Genomic DNA, 20,463 nt, shown 5'->3' with positions numbered 1-20,463 from the left:
ATTTTTAATAAAGAAACATTTTTTTATACTCAGCTAGGATTCACAACTCAGAACCCTTGGATCCAAAGGTCGGCTATCTTTAAGATAGTATCTTACCATTGAGCCACACAGGGCCGGCGATAACGGGCCTGAAAGTGATGCACTGCAGGCGGACGCCCCTATTTGGTGGGCGCCAAAATGAGCTTTTTGCTGCTGGTGTTATACAAAATACATAGGTATAGTCTGTTCGCTAAACTCAGACGCAACTTTCTAGATATTTTAGTCGGTAATTTTGCCAATTTTAGTAAAATTGGCAAAAAATAATTACTAAATAGTTAATAATCACTAAATAGTTAGTAATTTCGCCAATTTTTGCCAAATTGGCAAAAAACAAAAAAATTATCGACTAAAATATGTAGCCAGTTGCGTCTGAGTTTAGCGAACAGACTATACCTACTTCAAAACGGTAGTTTAGAAATAAATATAAAGGTACATTATTATTTTTATATTACAATCTTTGCATTTTTATAACATGTATTATTTATCAAATTGGGTGTTTCTATTAAATTATTAAAAAATCTATTTAACCCAAAATCCAACCTATTCACCATCAAAATTTGAATTCCTCGTCTCAAAAAACGTCAATGCCAATATTTTTTTTATCAATGCCAAATATTTTTTTTTATTTTTGAAATTTCTCCAGATGTTCGTTAAAAATGTAATGTTAAAATTGTATAAAAAATGAATATCTCGTTAAAATAAATATTTCTTATTTGCCAAACCTTCGGTTTGGCGCCCTTTTGGGGCTGCGCCCCCGTGCGTCGCACGCGTTGCACGCCCGGTTACGGGGGCCCTGTTTTAATATTATATGACACATGACAAAAGCTCGAAACAAATGACTGTGAATGAAAAGCCCTATTCATCCTTTTGAATTGTACGTTTTTCTTCATTATTATGTACATAATATATTTTTATAAATTAATCGTTTATTTCAATTTTTGTCTGTAGAAAAACTTTTTATTTTATTTTTCTGGTACGCCAATGGTTTAAAAATCACAAAGTGATGGTAATATAATAGGGTTTGTTCCAACAAGTAGCCACACCGGCTGAAACTCTCAGCGAAAAGTCGACCAGCACGAGTAAAGAGGACAACACTGATGACTGTATTATTGTTCTCTCACTGACCAACTGTTTGCCACGAATTCTGACTGTTTGACTGAAGTTTTACTGCTTGTAGGCAAAGACCTAAATATTTCATGAGTTCACATGGTATTCACGTGATTACTCCGTCTTTTGGGTAGACAAAGTATAGAATAGGTGATTTAATTTATGACCTGTATTTTTGTTACACCCTGTATTATGTAAATGCATACAGTAATTAATATGAAATGTATGCAATATATAAATTATGTAAAAATTGTCGTATTAAAATACATAATGTAGGTACTTAATAAGAAAATTACTTATTTAGTCTTGAAAAATAATCGGAAATTGTAGCTTGTTTTTTTGTTATATAAAATACTAGTCACTTTTGTTGTTCTGAATTATAAAAATTAGAAAAATTTACAATGGCTTGGCCATCCCGAAAACGGTTTATAACTTTACAAGCGATTAGGATGGGCGAACTGTTTCTTAAAAATTTTAGAACAGGCAAGTGAATGGCAATATGTATTGTTTGTAGACAAAGGAAATTATTTTACGACTTAATTTGTCGGTAAACGATTAATTTGGTACTCATAACAACGCAATAAAATATTTATTACCTATCTGACAAACTCAAACAATATAAATAAAATAGGACTACAGGCCTTCGAAGCCCTTTGCGAGAAACCATAATACAAGACATAATTTAAATTTTTAGGAAATTCGAAATTCTAGGTAAAAATTTATTCGTTTATCTGAAAAATACCTATTCTAATAAGCGGTATTGTTTTAATAATACGTATTCCAATAAACCGATAGATTTATAAAGAAGTAAATGGAAACGTTTCGGGACCTCGAATTTATATTCCATAAACCGGGAAATTCTTATAACCGGTACTCTTATAAGCGGGTTCGACTGTATATACAATTAAAGATCTTATTTCAAGATAATAGTAACCTACAAATTGTTTGGCGATTATTCCATAAGATGGCGGAGTTATTGCTGATATAATCATCATCCAGCCTTCTTCGTCCAAAGTAAAACATAGGCCTTTCCTAATTTCTTCCAGTTCTGTCGGTCATGGGCTTCCTGCAACCAATTCCCAGCGATCCTTTTGACGTCGTCTGTCCATCGAATAGGGGGTCTACCTCTTCTTCTGTCTGTTCGTGGTTTCCATACTGTAATTTTTTGAGTCCATCTTTTGTCCTTCACTCAGGCCACATTTTCCGCCCAATTCACCTTCAGCCATGATATTCGCTCTATGACATCTGTGACGCCTGTCCTTCTTCTAATTTCCTCGTTTCTAACCCTGTTTCTGAGAGTCAGTCCAAGTTGTGACCGTTCCATTCTTCTTTGGACCACTCTAGGTTTGGTTGCGGTGGCCTGCTGGGTTAATGATAGTGTTTCAGCGCCGTAAGTCATCACTGGAAGGACACATTAGTCGAACATCTTTTTTTTTCACATATACATATGTGCTAAATTTTTTAAGTCAAATCAATATTTTATAGTTTTTTTTTTTACTTTATACCTTAATATTTCAGCTTTCTTATTTTGTGCCTTATACTCCAGGACAATAAGCTAGAAATAGACCATGTTCGTGACACTCAAAGATCTAGGTAGGATCTATAGGAAGAAAACCTACCTGTTTCCTGCCTAAAGTTCGCGTCCGTTTTTAATTATTAACAATTTAGTGCAAAAATCGCGACTTTTCGATTGTTTGCACCCCATTCAAAAGCTAAATAGTTGACATAAAATTACAAAATTTAATTTTTTAGAACATTAAAAAACCTTCAAAATGCCGATTTTTTAAAGTTAAAAAGTTGATTTGTTGCTACGCAAACTGCAAAATAAGTGAAAATCGTTATTTGTTAATAACTTTTACTAAAATTACCTTAGAACTTTAGTGTTTCACCCAAAGTTGGGTATTGGGGCACTTAACAAACCCTCAAAATTTGTGACCGATCCATTAATTAGTTTAAGAGTTATTCGAATTGTTTATCCCAGAAACCTTTATTTTGCAATAACATAAGACAGAAAATGATGAAGATAGGGCAATTCTGCGTATGCCAAATGAAAGTAGAAAACTGATGCTATCAAAATGTACTAAAAAAAGATAAAAAAATTATCTAATATAGTAAAAAATCCTAATGACAAATTTGTGAAATTTTGTAGTTTATAAACATTTAGAATAACTTTAAAAATATTGTTCGTAGAAAAAATCATTTTTTCTACAACCACTATTCAAAGTGCACTTTTCTGCACGGTTTTATGTTAGCAAACTTGATATTTTCTCACAGTATAAGATATTTGACATTAGTGTGCAGAAAAGTGACGTTTCTGTGGCGCAAAGTGACGTTTCTGTGCCGCAAAGTTCTTTTCTGCACAGTTGACTACCTCATTCTGAGTAACGTTATATTCTGTTTACATCCGTGGTTAAACTTTAGACAAATATATAACCTATAAGACAATTATTATATTTAACTATAGCATAGAAACTAAATTATGGATGTTACAACTGTTTTATTTTACAATTTTATTCTTATTAAACATTTTATAATTATCAAATAACCAATAAGGATTTAGCAACCTGTGCAAGAGACGTCGAATGAAGTAGGTTTTGTGTAAATCCGTGACTGCATAAATATAATGTCAATAATGTGTAATAATTGTTTAAATTTAAACAAATTAAGGCAGTGCATTAATTTTTTAACTGATTTCTGTGCAATTTATTTAGGTATAAGGAATTTAAATTGATTAGTAGGTATTAATTAAATACAGTTTAAAATTTATCACATAGGTACCTATTATAATTAATCGTCGTTTGGAAATTGTGATTTTTATTTTTAGGAAAAACTGTGCTTGTAGAAAAAGTATAGTGTGAAATACGTGCAGAAAGGTAATTTCTCACTCGTTTGAATTGCGGCACTCGCTTGCGCTCGTACCGCAACTTTTCAAACTCGTGAGAAATTAGTACCTTTCTGCACTTGTTGCACAATATACTATTTTCTACAACCACTATTCAAAGTGCACTTTTCTGCACGGTTTTATGTTAGCAAACTTGATATTTTCTCACAGTATAAGATATTTGACATTAGTGTGCAGAAAAGTGACGTTTCTGTGCCGCAAAGTGACGTTTCTGTGCCGCAAAGTTCTTTTCTGCACAGTTGACTACCTCATTCTGAGTAACGTTATATTCTGTTTACATCCGTGGACTACCGCATTCTGAGTAACGTTATATTCTGTTTACATCCGTGGTTAAACTTTAGACAAATATATAACCTATAAGACAATTATTATATTTAACTATAGCATAGAAACTAAATTATGGATGTTACAACTGTTTTATTTTACAATTTTATTCTTATTAAACATTTTATAATTATCAAATAACCAATAAGGATTTAGCAACCTGTGCAAGAGACGTCGAATGAAGTAGGTTTTGTGTAAATCCGTGACTGCATAAATATAATGTCAATAATGTGTAATAATTGTTTAAATTTAAACAAATTAAGGCAGTGCATTATTTTTTAACTGATTTCTGCGTAATTTATTTAGGTATAAGGAATTTAAATTGATTAGTAGGTATTAATTAAATACAGTTTAAAATTTATCACATAGGTACCTATTATAATTAATCGTCGTTTGGAAATTGTGATTTTTATTTTTAGGAAAAACTGTGCTTGTAGAAAAAGTATAGTGTAAAACACGTGCAGAAAGATAATTTCTCACTCGTTTGAATTGCGGCACTCGCTTGCGCTCGTACCGCAACTTTTCAAACTCGTGAGAAATTAGTATCTTTCTGCACTTGTTGCACAATATACTATTACATATTAGAAAATCTGGTATTTGACACGAGTTTTTAAAAATGTAGTTCAATTGGTGACTAGTCGTGGTAAGTGAAGGGGGAGCTGGGAGCCGACAAATGCACGAGTTCAATAACTAAAAAAGGCAACTTAAAACTACTATCATTTTCTATATCTCGGAATCTACTGAATATATTTTGATAGTTATTTTTTTAATTTGTATGTAATTTTTCTGTACATTACAAATATGCAATTTGTTTAGACATTTATTAATTAATAAACTGTCTAATTTGTTTAAACAATATTTGAAAAAATAATTTTTTCCCAAAAATCAATGATTTTAATCATACTATCGTTATTAATCATAGAAAAAGTTAAGGTATACTTTAATAAATAAATTATTTTCAATAAATAATTATCTAATAAAAATCATTTATTTATTAAAGTGTACTATAACTTTTTTGTAAAAAAAATATTTTTTCAACAATTGTTTAAACAAATTAGACTGTTAATTAATTAATAAATTTATAAACAAATTGCATATTTGTAATGTACGTAGAAATTACATACAAATTAAAAAAAGAAAGATCAAAATCCATTGAGCTGATCCGGAGATACAGAAAATTATATTCGTTTGAAATTGCTTTTTCGGTGTTTTAACTCGGTGGATTTGTAGGTTCCCCCTAGTAATCGTTTGATCTACATTTTTGAAAAATCGTAGAGGGTGCTGTGAAGGTACAATGTTTGTGCAAATTTTTTAAGAAAAAATATAATTCCCATTCTTTAAAATGGCATTAACGAGTTTCCTGAATTATTATAAACAAATTGAATTAAAAAAAAAACATCTGGCTAACCTTGTCCCAAATGAACCCTGGCTAAATTTTTTTATTTGAAAATTCGTGTTAAAATACTATCTTTTCGAATATATAAAAATATTGTTTCTACGGACAACATTTTTAAAGTTATTCTAAATATTTATAAACTACAAAATTTCAAAAATTTGGCATTAGGATTTTTGACTATATTAATTAATTTTTTATCTTTTTTTAATACATTTTGATACTATCACTCTTCTACTTTTATTTGGCATACACAGAATTGCCCTATCTTCATTATTTTCTGTCTTATCTTATTGCAAAATAAAGGACTCTGGGATAAACAAATTGAATAGCTCTTAAACTAATTAATGGATCGGTCGCCAATACCCAACTTTGACTGAAACACTAAAGTTCTAAGGTAGTTTTAGTAAAAGTTATTAACAAATAACGATTTTTGCTTATTTTGCAGTTTGTGTAGCAACAAATTACCTTTTTAACTTTCAAAAATCAGCATTTTGAAGGTTTTTCAATGTTCTAAAAAACTGAATTTTGTAATTTTATGTCAACTATTTAAAACATATGGCTAACCTTGTCCCAAATGAACCCTGGCTTAATTTTTTTTATTTGAAAATTCGTGTTAAAATACTATCTTTTCGAATATATAAAAATATTGTTTCTACGGACATTTTAAAGTTATTCTTAATATTTATAAACTACTAAATTTCAAAAATTTAATCAAGTGTTTTATTAAGTATTTAGGTTTTGAATGGAGTGCAAAAAATCGAAAAAATCGCGATTTTTGCACTAAATTGTTAATAATTAAAAAACGGACGCGAACTCTAGGCAGGAAACAGGTAGGTTTTCTTCCTATAGGTCTACAATAACTAAAAAAGTAGTCAGCTACCTGGATCTTTGAGTATCCCCAGAATATCCTTATTACTCTGGACTAACTCTTGTTTGTACTCTCTAAGTTTGGTTGCGGTGGCCTGCTGGGTTAATGATAGTGTTTTAGCGCCGTAAGTCATCACTGAAAGGACACATTGGTCGAACGTCTTTTTTTATACCTTAATATCTCAGATTTCTTATTGTGTGGCTTACCATTATGTTCCATTAAGGTCTTCAATTTATAGTTCACTTTTATTTTAGCCGAAAATGCCAAGATTGAAAACATTTTATCAAAAGTACTCAGCATACACTTTAAAAAATGCGTGTACTACATATTCGAAAAAAACACAAAACTAACCAACTTGCCCAGAATAATAGACAAAGCTTTAATGACATCTAACATTCCAATGGTCACCATTCAACAGAATTATTCCAAAGAACTTCTTAAGTCGACATGTCGTGAGTACCTCATTTATACCGAAAGTATAAAAAATTTCGAAAAACTAGCCGGTATTCAAGAACTATTGGACATGTTTCGACCTTGGAGTAAGATGATGATTATAACTAGTTCAAAACCAAATACTTCTTCGAACTTCTTAACTACAGCTGTCAATGAAAAAGCCATTAATCTCTTAATCGTAACAATTGTTGAGAATGTAGAAAATAAGTACTTTCTGGACATTATAACGGAATATAAGGTGAATATTCATGTTGTACAACAAAATACTACCTTAGAAGTGACTTTCGAAGAAGGTTTTAATTTTACGAAAGTTTCCCAAAGTGGGAAACGTAAATGGATACCAAAGTTTTCTTCTCCGATTAGGATAACCATATTCCAGTGTCCTCCTTACGTCATTATAGGTACGTATAAAACTACTTATCTTCCTTTTGATTTCTCTCTTCAATCCTGATCTATGATTCTAGGAAAAAACAACTCTTTGTACGGCGTGGAAATGACGGTACTACGCGAATCATTCAAAGGCCTTCGAGTGCAGTATTTCGTCCACAACAATGAAACCGAAGAAGACGGAGGCATGTGGTACACCACGCTAGTGCAACTAGAAGCTGGACAAACAGAGCTATGCATATGTTCTAGATGGCCTATAAACGCTTACAAAAAAAACCTGGAAATTAGTAAGTCCTTGCATCAAGTATGCCAGGTTTTCGTGGCCAAAAAACCGACCATATATCCAGACTTGATGTTTGTTTTTTATACTTTTAATATGGTTATTATAGGACCTAGTATAGTTCTGCTCCTATTTTTTTCAGTGTTTTTAATAAAAACTGAAGCATTCTCTAACTATCTAAGAGATGGCAGGAATATACCCTGTTATGGTTACATACGAATTTTACTCGATCTAATGCGTATTTTTACTGGAGGTGGAGTCTGCTTCAGGTTTAAGTATCGCCTGCTTTCTTCAAAGACTGTTTTGATCTGTTGGTTATATACCTGTCTTGTATTTGGTACGTACTATTCGACTAGCATAACTAGTACTTTAGCCTTCCCGCCTGTCATGAACGTCGTAAATACCTTGCAGGACATGGTTAGATTGAGTGTTCCTTGGAAGTTATCCAACAATTATTTCAAGCAGGAATTCCAGCTAAGAAACAGCACACTCTATGATGGTTTGGCTAACTTGCATGTGGTAGGTAGGCGTATAAAAGATCGCACTCAAAACTCTGCTATAGTTGCTAAGCTAATAGAGCATCATTTCGTTAGTGAACTTGAAAATTTGCCAGAAAATGATCGGAGATACTACAAGGTGGTTAAACCGTGTTTTGAAACGCACGAGAGTGTATTTTTTGTTAAGAAAAATTCTGCTTTAACCAAACTGCTGGATCAGACCATAACCAAGTTTGTGGAAAGTGGTATTGCCCGATATTTAATAATCAAATGTTTAAATAAGTTTTATGGAACGGCTGCACATGAAAGCTTTTTTAGTAATTACGTAGAAAATAGGTGCTACACAAATATTGGAATGTCCAAAATTATAGGAGCGTTTATAATACTAGGTGTAGGTGTGTTTGCAAGTATCTTGGTGTTTTTTATCGAAATTAGATACGCCAAAGTAGCAAAAATGAGAAAAATAAGAATTCAATTCATAAATTAGTAGGCACAAAATTATGAGATCAATACATTGATTACCATCATGGTTGCAGATATTGACTTATTCTAAATTTTGCTTCGCTTTGATATATTCTTTGCTTTTTTCTTTAGTCTAGTAAAGAAAAACAACAGTTGAAAATATATTATAAGACCTACATTAAGACGTACAACTGATTTTTATGTTGTTTTTATAGAAGCTGGACAAAGAGAGCTATGTATATGTTCTAGCTAGATGACCTATAAATGCTTACAAAATAACTGGTAATTAGTAAGTACATGCATCAATTATGTCAAATTTTTGGTGGCCAAAAAACTGTCCATATATCCTGACTTCATGTTTGTTTTTTATACTTTTAACTTGGTTATTGTGATATTGTGGGACCTAGTATATTTCTGCTCCTATTTTTTTCAGTATTTTTAATAAGAACTAAAGAATTCTCTAGCTATCTAAGAGACGGCAGGACTAGACCCGTTTATTGTTACATACGAATCTTACTTGATCTAATGCGTATTTTTATTGGTGTCGGAGTTTACTTCAGATTCAAGTGTCGTCTTCTTTCGTCAAAAACTGTTTTGATTTCTTGGTTATATACCTGTCTTGTATTTGGTACGTACTATTCCACTGGCATAACTAGTACTTAGCCTTTCCACCTATCATGAACGTCGTAAACATCTTGCAGGACATGGTTAGATTGCGTGTTCCTTGGAAGTTATCCAACAATTATTTCAAGCAGAAATTCCAGCTAAGAAACAGCACACTCTATGATGGTTTGGCTAACTTGCATGTGGTAGGTAGGCGTATAAAAGATCGCACTCAAAACTCTGCTATAGTTGCTAAGCTAATAGAGCATCATTTGTTAGTGAACTTGAAAATTTGGCAGAAAATGATCGGAGATACTACAAGGTGGTTAAACCGTGTTTTGAAACGCACGAGAGTGTATTTTTTGTTAAGAAAGATTCTGCTTTAATCAAACTGCTGGATCAGACCATAACCAAGTTTGTGGAAAGTGGTATTGCCCGATATTTAATAATCAAATGTTTAAATAAGTTTTATGGAACGGCTGCACATGAAAGCTTTTTTAGTAATTACGTAGAAAATAGGTGCTACACAAATATTAGAATGTCCAAAATTATAGGGGCGTTTATAATACTAGGTGTAGGTTTGTTTGCAAGTATCTTGGTGTTTTTTATCGAAGTTAGATACGCGAAAGTAGCGAATTCAATTCATAAATTAGTACTAGATAATCATGAGGACTAGATGATCTTGGTTGAGGATCTTGGCTTATTCAATTTGATATATTCTTTGCTTGATATTTTTTGTCCAGGAAAAAAAACAGCTTAAAAAAGCATATGAAGGATAGCTTGAAGACGTATAACTAACGGTCGATCTAAGTAATTCGTAGCATTCCTCTACAACAGACCATTTCAGTGGCGTCTATCTTTCTTCTTTCCGATAGTATCAGGGTCCAAGATTCACACCCGTAGATCAGTATTGGGAATATTAAGCAGTTGGTCAACCTCATCTTTAACGTTCTTAATAAGAATTTGACAGTCCTTCCATATTGTGGTCATTTTTTCTGTGGACAGCTTTTGCTAGATCTTACCTATGTTTTATTTCTTCCTGTAGTGACCCTGTGTTTGTGATCATTGATCCCAGATATAAGTATGAGCTCACAACCTCAAACCGGTCAATTTCGGTTATGTGTGGATGATTGTTATGTAGTCTATCTACTATCATGATCTTTGCCTTCGATATGTTTAATTTTAGACCAAATATTTGACGATTGTTTTCGACCAGTCGTATAAGATCAATCAGCTCTGCTTAACTATTTGCAAGAAGAGCTGTGTCATCTGCGAAACGTAGGTTGTTTATTTTATGACCATTTATTGAGATACCCTTTTCCCATCCTTCAAGTGCTCTTCTCATAATATGCTCCCCATATATATTGAATAATTGTGGAGATATTATACATTCTTGTCTGATACCCCGTTCTGGATGAAATTCGTTTGAAAGTGTGTCAATCACTTGTAGTGTGTTCGTATAGTTCAGTTATAAGCGAAATAAGATGTGGTACGCCTATTTCTTTTAGTACTATACATAAGTGTCTCCACTTGACCCTGTTGAACGCTTTACGATAATCTACAAAGCATATAGGGGAATGGGGGGCATGACGGGGTCTCGAGGTAAGACGGGGTACCGCACACAAACAAGAAACTACACGTTGGTGAATAGCATGCAGTAACTCAATAGGAAGAGTCATTCGATTAACGGTCCCTGCAAGAGAAACCGAGAATGAGAGTGCACGCGTTTTTTGTTTACAAACGGAAAACTGTTTTAGCGATCCGTTGATCTAATTTTGTTCAAGGACAACCATCGTTATTTTAAGGTAATTATGATCACATTATTAATGTCTTTTTTATCGTTGTTTACTAGTATTCTTATTTTGATAATGGCATATTGTTTGTGTGAATACGTTAAACATTTAATTAGTGAATTTTTTTTGTTCAAAGTTACCTTTTGAGGCAAGATGGGGTATTGGGTGCGGGGTATGATGGGACATTGGTGGTAAGTCTGGGTTAATTTAAATTTCTTAATAAATAACATTGGATTATTATTTTAGATAATACCATGGTACGTACTTACAAGAAAAAAACAAAAAGAGGAGAGTGGTCGAGAGATGCTATGAAAACAGCCATAGATAAAGTGACATCGTCAGAACCCTGAGTAGGCTGCCAGATCTGTGGATGTTTAGCTCACAATGCTTGTGCTAGGGTGGACAATGAAGATCTGGGAGCAAATACACATTTTTGTTTGTTTTGTGAGAATTAATTAGCATCACCATCATGCCCCAATTCCATTACCCCATCATACCCCATAGTATGGGGCAAGATGGTTTTTCATAATGTTCTTATTAATGGCTAATGGTTGAAAAATGTGATAGGTTGATTTTCCAAAGATTGTACCAAATCATAGTTAGATTAATGACGTAACGTGCCATCAATTAAAAATAGTAATAAACGTAGTAATTATGTTGTATTTTTGTTATTTTCCTTAGCTACCCCATCATACCCCCCCTTCCCCTATACAGCGACATATTGAATTCCCTAGATTTTTCGATTAGGTATCTGTCTTATATTCAACAGGTGATCTGGAGTACCTCTACCTTTGGTAAATCCAGTTTGCTCTTGTGGAATTTCTCTTTGAAGAAATGTTTTTAGTCTCTCATTGATTACTGTTGTTTATTAACTGTGAAGTATGATTTTATCTTCTATGTTACAGATTTTATGTAAAATTCGGTTTTTGTTACTTTGGAATTATATCGGTATTGTACAGTTTTTATTAGTTCTATTTATTGTTTTCAATGTTTCTAATATTTTAATATTAATGTTCGCATAAATGCATTACTTGTAGCAATTGTAAAATATGAGGGTTTCCTAGTTCAATAAAGATTTTATTCAATAATAAAAAATATAATTTGTACTCACTGCCAACAAATACATCCCCAAACTGTTGTTTGTATTTCAAATTTTTTCCATTGAGAAACTTCGGTTTTGGCTTGCAGTGGGAGACAAAACAAGGGGCATCTGGATGGCGAAATTCCCACATAGCTTGCCATATTTTTAAACCGTTTTCGAGGCGAAAATTTTGAAAATCTGATTCCTTTAGGTTATGGCAGATTGGAGCGAAGATATAGACAAAGAGCTATAATAAAAGAATAATTACTAAAGTAGGTTATCAATCAAAGTAGCACAAAAAACGACAATAAATATCGTTCCCATACCACCAGATTGACAACAGGTGGGATACTTTCTTTGATTACCTACAACCTCCCGAGATTTTCAAAAATTATAAATCATACAGGATGCCGAGGAAATTAAGATGAGAGAATTTTAAATAATTCACAACCCATCTGCTCAGCGCGGTAAAAGTTCCAACAAGAAAGATTCCTTAGTACTCAACAAAAGAGTAAATGAATTAAAAAGTATAAATATTTTCAATTTTTTTGCAACGCGAAAATGAAGCAGCTGTATAATACTCTGGTTAAATCGGAGTGCAGGAAGAGTCTATACCGGTTTCGGAGGTTTTTCCTCCTCATCAGTAGTCCCATATCCTCGTCTCTCCGATTTCCTCAGGCATCACACTTTGGGCCTTTCCGAATTGCAAAGAAAGAAATGTCACGGATATACTAGAGCCATCTACCGAAAAACAAAGTAAGTTATCAATCGAAGTAGCACAGAAAACGACAATAAATATCGTTCCCATAGCACCAGATTGACAAGAGGTGGGATACTTTCTTTGATTACAACCTCCCGAGATTTTCAAAAATTAGAAATCATACAGGATGCTGAGGAAATTAAGATGAGAGAATTTTAAATAATTCACAACCCATCTGCTCAGCGTGGTAAAAGTTCCAACAAGAAAGATTCCTTAGTACTCAACAAAAGAGTAAATGAATTAAAATGTATAAACATTTTCAATTTCTTTGCAACAGGAAAATGCAGCAGCTGCATAATACTCTGGTTAAATCGGAGAGTGCAGGAAGAGTCTATACCGGTTTCGGAGGTTTTTTCCTCCTCATCAGTAGTCATATATCCTCATAGTCCCATATCCTCTTCTCTTCGATTTCCCCAGGCATCACACTTTGGGCCTTTCCGAATTGCAAAGAATTTCTGTGACATTTCTTTCTTTGCAATTCGGAAAGGCCCAAAGTGTGATGCCTGGGGAAATCGGAGAGAAGAGGATATGGGACTACTGATGAGGAGAAAAACCTCCGAAACCGGTATATACTCTTCTCGCACTTTCCGATTTAACCAGAGTATTATGCAGCTGCTGCATTTTCGTGTTGCAAAGAAATTGAAAGCATGAAACGAGCAATATAGCGAACCAACTCTAGCACAACACACTAAACTGCAGAGATTACGGTGGGCAGGGCACGTGGTCCGCATGCATGAGAATAGAATCCCCAGAAAATTGCTGAATGCAAGAATGCAGGGAAGAAGACCTGTTGGAAGACCTAAAAAGAGATGGGAAGACGAAGTCGATGAGGATGCCAGGAACTTCCTGGGAACGCGTTCATGGAAAAGAACAGCGGTAAATCGAAATGATTGGAGAAGCTTATTGAAGGAGGCCAAGGCTCGATTTCGGCTGTAGTGCCATTGGATGGATGGATGGAAAGAAATTGAAAATGTTTATACAGAACAATAATTGTTTAAATGTTGTTTTTCTACTCATGCAGGTTTTTTTTATAAAATATCTTAAAATCCAATCCAATGAAAGCCTAGGAAGTCAGGAAAAATTAAGAGACACGATAAACTAGGAGGGAATCGGGACCAATTACAGGGAGTCAGAAAAAATTACAGGAGTCAGAAAAATTAGGATTAAGAAAAAATTAGAGTGAGTTACGATAAAATTAGATGAAGAAAGGAAAAATTAGAGGGAGTCAAAAAGAATTAGAGGTACCTAGTCAGGAAAAATTAGGGTGAGAAACGATAAAATAAAAGGAGTCAGGAAAAAGTAGAGGGGTATTAAGGGGAGACAGGAAAATTTAAATGAAGTAAGGAAAATGAGACAAAGTCAGGAAAATTAGAAAGAATCAGAAAAAATTATTAGAGAGAGACACGATAAAATTGGAGGGCCTCATCAAAAATAGAGGGAACCAGAAAAAATTGGAGGGGTCAGAAAAAATGAGAAAAAATAGAAGCAGTACGTAAAGGTCATGGTTACAAAATGGGGAATAAAGAAATCCAAATATTATGTTATCCAGACGACGCCGCAATAATCGTCGAGACAGAAGACGATCTCCAAAGATTAACACACGACATCTTCAATACAACAGCCAAGAAATACAATATGATAATATCAGCAGAAAAACGAAATGTATGACAACATCTAAATACCCACTACGATGTAAAATCGAAATTGATGGGAAAATAATAAAGCAGGAAGCAAGGTTTAGATATCTGGGAATAGATATAACCAGTTACGGAGATGTTGAAGAGGAAGTACGACAACAAAGCTTAAAAGCAAGTAAAGCGGCGGGATCTCTTAATGACATAATCTGGAAGATCAAACACTTAACGCAAGACACAAAAGCAAGAATATATTATAAAGCAGCAATTAGACCTATATTGACATACACGGCGGAGAAAAGACCTGACACATCTAAAACAAGACGGCTACTAGAAACAACACGAGATGAACATACTCCGACGAATATCAGAGAAATGTCTGTTGGACAGGGAGAGAAGCGAAAACATAAGATCATGCAATGTAGAGGACATTAATGGATGGGTGACAAAACGGAAACAGGAGTGGAACGATCACATTAGTAGAATGGCAGAGGATAGGATACTACGAATAGCACGAGATAAGTCACCAAATGGACGAAGAAGTATTGGCAGACCAAGAAAAAATGGTGAGATAACTTAAACAATTTAGGAGGCTAATATTGAAGAAAAATAGGCTTTAAAGCCTATATACATGAAGGAAGAAAAAGAAGAAAAAATGGGAGGATGTCATAAAAATTGGAGGGAATCAGAACAAATGGGAGACCATTATAAAAAATTTGATGAGTCAGAAAAAATTGGAGAGAGATACGATAAAATAGGAGAATGTCAGAAAAAATTAAGTGGAGTGACTCTAGATGGTAATTGATTGGATACCCCGTCGCAGAACGACGGGAAAAGTCACTAATATGCTTAATTAATTAACAGTAGTTAATAATTTACATACCGTTATAGTTGGTATTGAGAATAAATAGTAGAACGGGGACAAATGAAAAATTCCTTGCTCAAAATCTTCGTCTGCACATTCTTCCATTGCATCGAGAATTATCCAATGTAAAGTATACAGCAACTTGGTCTCCACTGCGCCCAAGTTTTGTATATTTCCGTCCTTCATTCTATAATAATAAATCAAATATGTATTTATATCACGTGAAAAAATCTAAATTAAACCAAAAGGATTAGTTTCATGCGCATATTTACCTGTTATAAAGAATAGAAGCTACAGCATGCATAACATGTGGCAAAGAAGCCTGAATTAGACGCCATCTTGGAATGGACTTGATGGCATCAGTTAAGTCCGGTTTTAATCCCGATTTTATATTTTGAACTAGAACTTTTTCAAAAGATTTACAAGCTTCTTTTAACTCCTAAAATACATCAAATTAAATTCACCGATTTCATATTGTATTGCATAAAAAGAAGTTTTTAATGTTGTTCTGAAGCTATTTCTTTGTTAAAAAAAGTTTGGTTACACAATACAGGGTGTTTGGTAAAGAATGGGCGATAGCTTAACCTTAGATTCCTGAGGTTAAAATAGGTCGATTTAAGCTAGCTTACCTTAGTACAAAAGTTGATAATAACCGAAATACAGGGTGTCAAAGTTAAACTTTTATTTTATTTATTTTTGAATATTTCCTGACAGGCATGGGACAATAACAAGAAATTTGGTAAGTGGTGCTGGTATTGTACAGTTGTACACCCTACTAAATTATGTTAAAAAAACTTTTCTGGGTACTACCAGAGGCGTACGACGGGGGAACGTGAATGGTTAACCCTTCTCAAATTCTACGCCACTGGTGGAATTTTTATTTTAGTGCAATTTTTTGATTCTCCAATACTTTCTATGTAAATAACATACCCTTCATTCGTAACGATAAAGCCATTAGTTTTCGAGATATTTGAAGCTAAAAGCGAAGGAGTATAATACATTAATCAAAATAAGTGTGCTTTTTCATTTTTAACTTAAAATATCTCGAAAACTAATGACTTTATCGTTACGAATGAAGAGTATATATTTTGCATAGAAAGTATTGGAGAATTGGAAGGTTGACCCTTCCCAAATTCTACGTCACTGGTGAAATTGCCATTTTAGCACAATTTTTAGTTTGTCCAATACTCTGTATGTAAATAATATCATCTTCACTCGTAACGATAAAGTCATTACTTTTCGAGATATTTGAAGTTAAACATGTAACGGCACAGTTATTTAGCTATTTTGATTAATGTATTGTGCGGCTTAATTTTTAGTTTTAAATTTCTCGAAAACTAATAATTTTATCGTTAAGAATAAATAATATACTGTTTAGTCTTAACGATAAAATCATTATCTTTCGAGATATTTGAAATTAAAAATTAAGCGGTACAAAACATTAATCAAAATAACTGTGCCGTTACATATTTAACTTCAAATATCTCGAAAACTAATTACTTCATCGGTACGAGTAAAGATTATGTTATTTACATAGAAAGTGTTGGAGAATCAAAAAATTGCACTAAAATAGAAATTCCGCCAGTGGCGTAGAATTTGGGAAGGGTCAACCATTCACGTTCCCCTGTCGTACGCCTCTGGTAGTAGCCAGAAACGTTTTTTAACATAATTTAGTAAGGTGCACAATACCAGCACCACTTACCAAATTTCGTGTTGTTGTCCCATGCACGTCAGGAAATATTGAAAAATAAATAAAATAAAAGTTTAACTTTGACACCCTGTATTTCGGTTATTCTCAACTTTTGTACTAAGGTAAGTTAGCTTAAATCGACCTATTTTAATCTCAGTAATCTAGGGTTAAGCTATGGCTCATTATTTACCAAACACCCTGAATATACTAAAAAAACTGACTTACTTAAATTGATTTTATTTATTCAAAAATTATTGTTTTTGTAGGTAAAAAAATACTTACATGATGTCCTGTACTGGCATGTTGGCAAAACTAGAAAAAATATTCATTTAATAAAAATTGTAAAATATTTATAATAACTAATCATCATAATCATAATTGGCTCTCTATTCCTTCGTGAATCTTAGCCTGCTCGCAAGGAAGTCGCCATTACCGTCCATTCCTAGCAACTTCCTTCCATCTTTTGAACCTTAGAATCTTCTTCTTAGGTCTTCTTTCAAATCATCAATCCATCTTCTATGCGGTTATCCTCTACCTCTGCCCTTTTTATGTCTATGTCAATCTCTTCGTATACTCATTATCTGACATCCTATGCAATTAGTCCAGCCCATCGTCCATGCTTCTTAATAAATTTCATAATATCTGGATTCGTGTATAACTGGTAACATTCATCATCATCAATGGCGCTACAACTCTTCGTGAGTCTTTGCCGCGTTTACTATTGCCTTCCATGTTTGTCGGTCCTGTGCCACTGATTCCCATTGTCGCACTCCCATTTTCTCTAGATCTTCTTTGACTGCATCTTTCCACCTTTTTCTAGGACGCCCTACAGACCTTCTTCCATCTGGCCTTTTCCAGAACACATTGTTTATAAGGCGATTGTCGTTACTGCGTATCACATACTCTGACCATCTGAGTCTATTGGCCTTTATATATCTGACTAGATTTTTTTTTCCGAATAGAGACTCTAGCTCGTTATTGTATCTGCACCTCCATTCGTTTGTCACGCTGTCGTCTGCAATCATTCGAAGGATTTTACGTTCCCACACCAGCAATTTATTTACTTCTCTTTTTGTTAGCGTCCATGTTTCGCTTCCATACGCGACTGCTGGTCGTATTATGGTCTTATATATCTGGATTTTTGCACCTCGTGAAAGAAGTTTTGACTTCATTAGATGTTGCAGTGCAAAGAAAGATCTGTTTCCTGCCATTATTCTCGTTTCAACTTCTTGCTCTAATTTGTTGTCATTTCTGATTGTTGCTCCTAGATATTTAAATTCTTTAACCACTTCGAACTTGTGATCGTTTATAGTAATGTTTTGCCTTATTCGCCGTCGTTCTTGTTTTGAGACGACCATGTTTTTTGTTTTGTCTTCATTTATTTTTAGACCGATGTTTAATGCAGCTTCTTCAAACCTCGAGAAAATATCCTTAATTTCTAATATTGATTGTGCTACTGCGTCTACGTCATCGGCGAGTATGATTTTTGCTCCTGCTCCTAGAGCAGTTATGTCTGGTTTGATTTTGTGATATATTTTCCGCAGGACAACGGATCGCCCTGTCTCAGTCCAGAATTGACGCAGAAAGCATTTGATATTTTTCCCTCTATTCTAACTTGTGCAAAGGAGTTACTTACACACATTTGTGTTACCGCAGTGTTTCTTGGGTACGCCGAGCTCTATAATTGCCTTCCATAATGTTGCACGATTAATTGAATCATAAGCCTGTTTGAAGTCTATAAAGATCTGATGCAAGTCCTGATTATATTCCCAATACTTTTCAAGCATATTTGTCTTATTGTAAATATTTGGTCAATGGTCGATCTGCCAGGCCTGAAACCACACTGGTAGTCACCAACTATTTCTTCGGCGCATGGTACTAATCTTTTTAATAATATCGAAGCCAATATTTTATACGTAGTGTTGATTAGTGAGATTTCTCTGTAATTCATGCATGATTCCTTTTTTCATTTTTTGTGTATGGGTACAATAATACTACCACACCATTCTTTCTGGTAACATTGAAAGTTATATTTATATCTTCGACGCCATAGACCATTCACATTTAGGATCTCAAAAATCTTTCAGTATTTTCAGTATTTTTCACTTAAAGATACCAAGTAGCCTCTCGTCATTTTGGGATAAAGTCCATGTTTCAGCTCCATATATCAAAACAGGTCGTATTAAGGTCTTGTAAATATTAAGTTTTACTGCATGTTTAAAGGTTATATTTCTCACATGTTTTTAAAGATCATGGAGAATAATTATGTTTGCCATTTCTATGCGGCTTTTTACTTCATCGCTTGTGTTTGTTGTATTTACTGGCGTAGCGATCCAAGATATGTAAAGCCTTTGACTTGTTCAAACGTATAGTCGTTAATTTGGATTTTATGTTGAAAATTTCGAGGGTTTTTAGCAAACAACATTATATTTGTCTGTCTGTCTTATGTTATATTTCATTTCAGAAAAGATTTTGTAGATTCTTGGGGTTTTATTATTTTTAAGGTTTTGGATTGCATTTGATACTTCGTCTTTTGTTGGTGCTTTAATTTCTAGTTACTGATGTATTTTTTGTAGATTTATAATAAAAAATCCTCTGAGATTTTTGAGACACCAAAGAAAAATGTGGAAGACTAAGTTTTCACTCTAATGGCATATAAAACAACATAATGCTATTCTACACCCCACCAGAATGAAAACAATGGGAACCTTCTCTGGTTACACCTCCGAGGCTTCTACAATATGCAAGCCATACGGATGCTGAGACTAAGGAAGATGAGGGAATTCTACAAGTTACAATTCACGTCCCATCTGCTCAGCGCGGTAAAGTTCCAACGAGAATGGTTCCCTTCGTACTCCAATCAGAGTAAATGTAAAAATGTGGAACTTTAAACATAAATTACTTACCATACAAGAAGCTTCATGAAGTTTACCCAATTTTGGACGTACAAAGGGTCTAAAATCATAAAAATTGTTAGGTATATGTTGTATGAGCTAGAAAAGTAGATAGAATAGAACAATAATTAGTAGTATCATGTCGTAGATAAGACAAGACAATGGAAGAGAAAGACACAAGATAGATCCGAATGAAAGGGCATAGCCAGACAGGAAAAGATCCATCCAGGATTATGATGCCAAAAGAAGAAGAAGACGTATCACGTCATAACTAAAATCAAAATGTTCTGAAACTGTTTTCTTGGGGCATGTCTAATTTAAGTATCACGTTTATATGGGATTGGGCCACAATTCTTAGTGTAATGCAAATTACATTTTTAATTAACTAGTTGTTAACGTTGAAAATTGTATAACCTAGATTTATGAAG

General features: G+C 33.7%; 1 protein-coding gene across 15 annotated transcripts in view; it reads right to left on the bottom strand.

Annotated features, from left to right (window-relative positions):
• The window catches only part of LOC114335908 (protein unc-80 homolog), a 180,207-nt gene that overhangs the window by 138,715 nt on the left and 21,029 nt on the right, over positions 1–20,463 (bottom strand). For all 15 annotated transcript variants that reach the window (XR_007699013.1, XM_050654754.1, XM_050654762.1 and 12 more), the window contains exons 3-7: positions 20,048–20,096; positions 17,424–17,453; positions 15,724–15,890; positions 15,470–15,638; positions 12,223–12,439 (exon numbers count right to left, since the gene is read on the bottom strand). Coding sequence is in view for 14 of the 15 variants with exons in the window: in XM_050654754.1 (XP_050510711.1) it covers positions 12,223–12,439; positions 15,470–15,638; positions 15,724–15,890; positions 17,424–17,453; positions 20,048–20,096 (632 nt within the window). In the remaining variant the exon portion in view is untranslated. The remainder of the gene's footprint in view (positions 1–12,222; positions 12,440–15,469; positions 15,639–15,723; positions 15,891–17,423; positions 17,454–20,047; positions 20,097–20,463) is intronic.

The sequence above is a fragment of the Diabrotica virgifera genome, chromosome 6 (assembly GCF_917563875.1).
Source record: "Diabrotica virgifera virgifera chromosome 6, PGI_DIABVI_V3a".
Lineage (NCBI taxonomy): Eukaryota > Metazoa > Arthropoda > Insecta > Coleoptera > Chrysomelidae > Diabrotica > Diabrotica virgifera.
This window is presented reverse-complemented; position numbering and strand designations above follow the sequence as displayed.